The sequence below is a fragment of the Nicotiana attenuata genome, unplaced genomic scaffold (assembly GCF_001879085.1).
Source record: "Nicotiana attenuata strain UT unplaced genomic scaffold, NIATTr2, whole genome shotgun sequence".
Lineage (NCBI taxonomy): Eukaryota > Viridiplantae > Streptophyta > Magnoliopsida > Solanales > Solanaceae > Nicotiana > Nicotiana attenuata.
In genome coordinates, this window is record NW_017674151.1 from 86,196 (window position 1) to 92,757 (window position 6,562).

Genomic DNA, 6,562 nt, shown 5'->3' on the forward strand with positions numbered 1-6,562 from the left:
GTCTTCGCATTTATACTCTAGACATGTTTGTTTGTCCACGTGAACTCTCTCCCAATAGTTTTCAGCTCTGTCACGCATTTGTCTTATAGAAAGTTAATGAAGTCCATAATCTCATTCTCATGTACTGGATTTCCATTCATTCTATCATTAATACTAAGTATGGTATTGAAATTACCCATGATCAACCATGGCCCCTGCTGTGATGTATGTATTTCCTGCAGCTCAACCCACAACTCCTTTTTATCTTGTATCGTGTGGAGTCCATATACAGCGGTCATGTCAAATTCAAAGCCTCCAAATATGATTTTAATCTTTCCATGTATATATTGTCTATGCATCTGTATAGCAGTAATTACCCCAAAAGTATATTTTATGATTTATATCTGAATTGGTTTAATGCAATGGATTAATGTTCAGTAATTTTGGTAGTTTGAATGCTATCTATTATGAAGATGATCAGGAAGACATTTCCTGTTATGCCTTCCTTGTGGGATCAAAACTTGAATACTAGACTGATTTAGTTTATGATATGTTACGTTATGGATTGGGCCTATTTCTTTTAGGAGTCCTAAGTGTTATGTATCATTTTCACTGTTCGCGGCTTCTCGCGGATGATTATTTTATATATTTGAACTACATTTTTGTTAATTCCTCCTTTTCACTAATGAAATTTTTAGCTCTTGCAGCAATTATACAAAAGATAAGAATATCTTGAACGTGATGGACAATCCTAGAAATAAAATATGGATGCATTGTGATAGAGTTAGTAAAGAATATTTGGATGGAGTAGAGGAGTTTATAAACCATGCCTTTTTTGAAAAACAAGATGGAGAACAAATTGCATGTCCTTGTACAGAGTGTGTGCTTATCCATCAAGTAAACCGGACTACAGCATATGATCATCTTGTGATTAATGATATTATGCCATCATATGATACTTGGTTTTGTCATGGTGAGTCTCTAAAGGGATCAAACAATACTCAAGCAAATAATCGCAGCCAAACAACTTTAAGGGGCGATGATATGACAGGAATGATACATGATGCCTTTGGAGGATTTACACAGTTCATGGATACCGACGTTAGTGAAGGGGGTGACATAGAGCATAACTTACAAGAGAATACTGTTCATCCATCTGGAAATCAACCGCATCCAGAGGTGGATAAGTATGAACGGCTCATGAAGGAGGCAAATGAAGAACTATATCCAGGATGTAAGAAATTTAGCAAAATGTCCTTTTTGATGCATCTGTGCCGTACAAAATATATGTTCAAATGGTCAAATGAATTGTTTAATGCTTTGCTTGGACTATTGATGGATGCGCTGCCTGAAGGAGAAAAATTGCCTCCTTCTTTCTATGAGACCAAAAAGATAGTTGAAGGCTTGGGCTTAAAGTATGAGAAAATTCATGCTTGTCAGCTTTTTAGGAAAGAGTTTGCTAATAAGAATGTAAATAAATGCAATATTTGTGGAGCTTCTAGATGGAAAAATGATGCTAGAAATATCCCAGCCAAGGTCCTAAGGTATTTTCCTTTAAAACCAAGTCTACAAAGACTGTTTATGTCTTCGGAAACTTCTAAAGCAATGCGTTGGCATCATGAAGAGCGCCACAAAGATGGAGTTCTACGACATCCTGCAGATTCTGAAGCTTAGAAAAAATTTGATAGTAAATATCCCGAATTTGCTGGAGACCCTCGCAATGTGCGCCTAGGATTAACTTCTGATGGGTTTAATCCATTTGGCACAATGCGAACTGTTCATAGTACATGGACAGTGATTTTAATGCCATATAATCTTCCTCCATGGATGTGCATGAAACAAGAGTTCTTCATTCTGTCCTTACTTATTACTGGACCCAAAGAGCCTGACAATAATATCGATGTATTTTTGCAACCTCTAATAGAAGAGTTAAATGAATTATGGGATGTTGGGGTAGAAACATACGATGCCTCTACTAAGGAGATATTTCAAATGCGAGCAGCTCTCATGTGGACTATAAATGACTTTCCTGCATATGGTACTCTCTCTGGATGGTGCACTTATGGTCGGTTTGCATGCCCTTCTTGTAACATAAACACTCAATATAGAAGGCTAAAACATGGTAGAAAGTTTTGTTACATGGGTCATCGACGCTTCTTGAAGTCGGGACACAAATATCGGAATGATGCAAAATCATTTGATGGGACTAAAGAAACAAGACCTGCACCTTCTCCAGTATCTGGGTCAGTAGTGCTGAATCAAGTTAAAGATATAAAATTTACTCTCGGCCAGTCAAGTGAAGGGGTAAGTGGGGTGATGAAAAACACATGGAAAAAGAGAAGTATTTTTTTCGATCTTCCTTATTGGAAATTTAACTTGGTGCGCCATAATCTTGATGTGATGCACATAGAAAAGAATGTGTGCGATAACTTCATTTATACACTATTGAATCTTGGTAAAAAGTCTAAAGACAACTTAGAAGCTCGATTGGACTTGAAGGAGATGAAAATAAGACAAAGCTTATGTCACGACCCCCGTTCACCCTCCATGAACATGTCGTGATGGCACCTAGTTCCTACAACTAGGTATGCCTAACAGTGCGGAAATAACAATTTAACTTGAGGAATAATCAATTAAAGATGAACATATGAAAAATAACAACTGAATATAAGGCCGCCCGGCCTATACAACTCTAAAGATATGCGGAAGTCTACAACTCAATCCGAAAAACCCGGAAACTCACGGGAAACACAGGCTAATAGAATTACCATAAGTACTCTAATCTCAAGAATATCTATGTCACGACCCAAATCCACTACGGATCGTGATGGCGCCGGACACCGTTGTCAGGCAAGCCAACTACATTATCAATTTAAATTCTCTTTTAATAACTTTGAAATCTAAGAGTTTTTTATCCCATTGTTCATATATAAAATAACCTCTGTTTCAATTTGAATGAAGAAATAACTAATAATACGCATCTTTCAAAGAAAACCCATTCCAGAACCCGGTGTCACAAGTGCATGAGCAACTACTGATAAGGATATAAAATACAGCACAACATCCGTCCGGAATACAATGGACAGAAAGGAAATACAATTCACTAGAAAAGGGCTTTAAAAGCTGCGGGCCGCCTTGCATACTGCAACTCACTTTGTCCCCAGATCATCCGTGCTGCTATCTAATGTAGAATAAACCCGTGCAACAAAAATGCACAGAAGTGTAGTATGAGTACGTAATCAACGTGTACTCAGTGAGTATCCCGCCTAATCCCGAAGAGGTAGAGACGAGATGGTCAACCTGGACACTCACTAGCGGTCCAATAATAATATGCTAAATATGTGAGGGAATCATGGATTATATATATACAGTTTTAACTCACAAAGCTGTAAAATAGGCAATACACCTTCAACAAGTAATAAGGGATTTTCAAGTTTTACTCTTCTTTATTTTATCCATTTACATCACGCCATGAAAGGCAATATCTTCATTTAAAATTTCTCATGCATCAATATACACAAATATCATGCGCAAATCATGCCGAGGCGACGGCCCGCTCCAACAGAAAGGAAATGTACACTTGCCGAGGGTCGACGGCGTGCCTATAGATGCATCCATTAATCTGCCGAGGCGTTCGGCCCGTTCCAAAATAAATCCAACTCTCTTTACATAATCCGAGGAAGCGAAGCTTAAGTCTTTTTAGAAATCCATTTATTAATTTAATGTGATTTAAGCAATTCAAACCCTCAAAGGAGTTCACAATTAATCCAAATATAGCTTGCTCAATCAATCAAGTAAGAACTTATCAGGGAGTGTTTATCGATATATATATATCAATTCCTCTTTTAACAAAATTTTACAAGTAAGGTTAAATCTCTTTAGAAATTCATTTACAAATTCCATGTGGCACAAGCAATTTGAGCTATCCAAGAATTTACAATTAATTCAAGTATTCATGCTTTTGTGTCCTAGCTACCCGGACAATAGCAAATAGTAGCTACGCACGGACTCTCGTCACCTCGTGCGTACGTAGCCCCAACAAATAGGAGCACATAACCAATTTAACTCACCTATGGGGTAAATTCCCCCTCACAAGATTAGAAAGGAGACTCACCTCGCTCCGAAGATCCATGACCGGCATTCTACATTCCTCCGAAGGCTTGAACCGACGCACAATGCACCAAAACTAGCCAATTAAAGACAAACTAATGAGATTACTCAAATACTGTTAACAATTCAAATTATACTAATTCCCAACTCCGCTTAGTGAAATGACCAAAATGCCCTCGGGCCCACGTGCCCGGAATCCGAAATTTTTCGAAGATAAAGTTTACACATGGCTTCACTAGCTCAAATATACAATTTACTCCTAATTCCATGCTCAAATTCATGACTAAATTCCAAGAATATCATTTTCTAGGTTTCCACCAAAAACCTCCATTTTTACACTAATTTTTCATGCCTAAATCCATACATAATCTATGTTTCTAACTCAAAAGTGGGTGGGAATCACTTACCTTAGCATAGCCGACGAAAATCCCTCTTTGAAGCTCTCCAACAATCGCTCCAAGCCATGAAAAATGAGAGAAATGAACTCCCAATCGCGATTTTAAACAAGCTTGTGCCTTCAGACATTTCCGCTTCTGAGGAAATATTACCGCTGATGCGGTTCCGCTTTAGCGGAAAACCAGCCGCTTCTGCGGCTCCCTCTCATTTCTCTTCTGCTATCTTCCCTCCGCAGATGCGGTCCCGCTTCTGCGGATCCTTGACCGCATCTGCAGTCTCCAAGCCTTGACCATAAACCTCTCCTGCGGCTCCCATTCCGCTTCTGCGGGGCCGCTTCTGCGGTCCCTTTTCCACAGAAGCGGAAATACCAGCAACCAGAAAACCTCAGCATTTTTTTCAAATCATTTTCGATCCGTTAATCACCCGCAATTCACCCGAGGCCCCTAGGATCCCAACCAAACATACCAACCAATCCCAAAACACATTACGGACTTGCTCGAGGCTTCAAATCATATCAAACAATGCTAAAATCACGAATTACAACCCAATTCAATCTTTATGAACTTTGAACTTTCCAACTTCTACTTTCGATGTTTAAACCTATCAAATCACGTCCGATTGACCTCAAATTTTGCACACAAGTCATATTTGACATTACGGACCTACTCCAACTTCCGGAATCGGATTCCGACCCCGATATCAAAAAGTCAACCTCCGGTCAAACTTCTCAAAAACCTTCAAATTTCTATCTTTAGTCAAATGGCTCCAAAATGACCTACGGACCTCCGAATTCACATCCGATCGTGCTCCCAACTCCAGAATCACCATACGGAGCTATTAATAGTCTCGGAATCCCAAACGGACATCGATAACACTAAAATGCACTTCAAGCCAAACTTATGAAATTTCTTCTAAAATACTAACTTCCACAATAGGCGCCAAAACACTCCCGGGTTATCCAAAACCCGAATCGGGCATACGCTCAAGTCCAAAATCATCATACGAACCTGCTGGAACCTTCAGATCCTGATTCCGAGGTCGTTTACTCAAAAATCCAATCCTAGTTCATTCTTTCAACTGTAAGCTTCCCAAATGAAGATTCTCTTTCTAAATCAACTCTGAACTTCCCGGAACTTAATTCCGACCACGCGTACAAGTCATAATACTAGAAATGAAGCTGTTCATGGCCTCCGACTGCTGAACAGAGCGCTAGGACTCAAAACGATCGGTCGGGTCGTTACAATCTACATCAAAAGTATGATAGGATAACAACTCTACAACTAGAATAAGGAAGAAGACTCTTCGGTCTGCGGACGCTACAGATATACCTCGAAGTCTTCGTATATCTCCTCGCCTCAAGGATAGTGCACGTGAGAAGAGGTACCTGGATCTGCACATGAAAAGCATGTGCAGGAAGGGCATGAGTACACCACAGCGGTACTCAGTAAGTGCCAAGCCTAACCTCGCTTGGGTAGTGATGAGGAAGGTCAGGGCCCTACTGAGATAAAATATAATATTAATTAACAGTATGAAAATCTGATAGAAATAATGAGTACAGCAGTGAGATAAGGCAGGTCAACGAGGTAATAATAACTACAAAAGACAGAGTAAACACAGAGTAAATACAGCTCAATGTCAATGATACCAATGAGGGTCTCCCCGGGATACCGTCCTGTAGCCCTTTTCTCAACTGTCCAGTGGATCTCCCAGGATACCGTCCCGTAGTCCAACTCATGTACCAAACCGAAGGATCTCCCGGGATACCGACCCGTAGTCCAACCATCCATGTGCAGGGGGATCTATCGGGAATCTAACCCGCAGTCCCAAAGTAAAAATGCAAGGGGATCTACTGAGAATCGAACCTGTAGTCCCAAAGTAAAAGGGCAGGGGGATCTACCGGGAATCGAACCCGTAGTCCCAAAGTAAATAGACAAAGGGGGGGGGGGGAAGCTACCGGAATCCCACATCAGTAGTCCCAATGTAAATGCACAACCACAGCCAGAAATATACCAAGGAATGAAGTACGAAATACAAACACAGATAGAACTAGCCTAGCATGCTTCACGTAGAACAGTCA

The 6,562-nt window shown here is 40.1% G+C and overlaps 1 protein-coding gene across 1 annotated transcript; it reads left to right on the top strand.

Moving 5' to 3' along the window:
• Positions 1 to 720: 720 nt before the first annotated feature.
• Positions 721 to 1,653, top strand: LOC109218100. The gene has a single exon (XM_019382419.1). It carries the CDS (start codon positions 721 to 723, stop codon positions 1,651 to 1,653), a length of 933 nt encoding a protein of 310 aa, XP_019237964.1.
• The last annotated feature ends 4,909 nt before the right edge of the window (positions 1,654 to 6,562 follow it).

Excerpts from the sequence above, each read along its gene's own strand:
- LOC109218100 (XM_019382419.1), top strand. The coding sequence starts at position 721 with ATGGACAATCCTAGAAATAAAATATGGATGCATTGTGATAGAGTTAGT.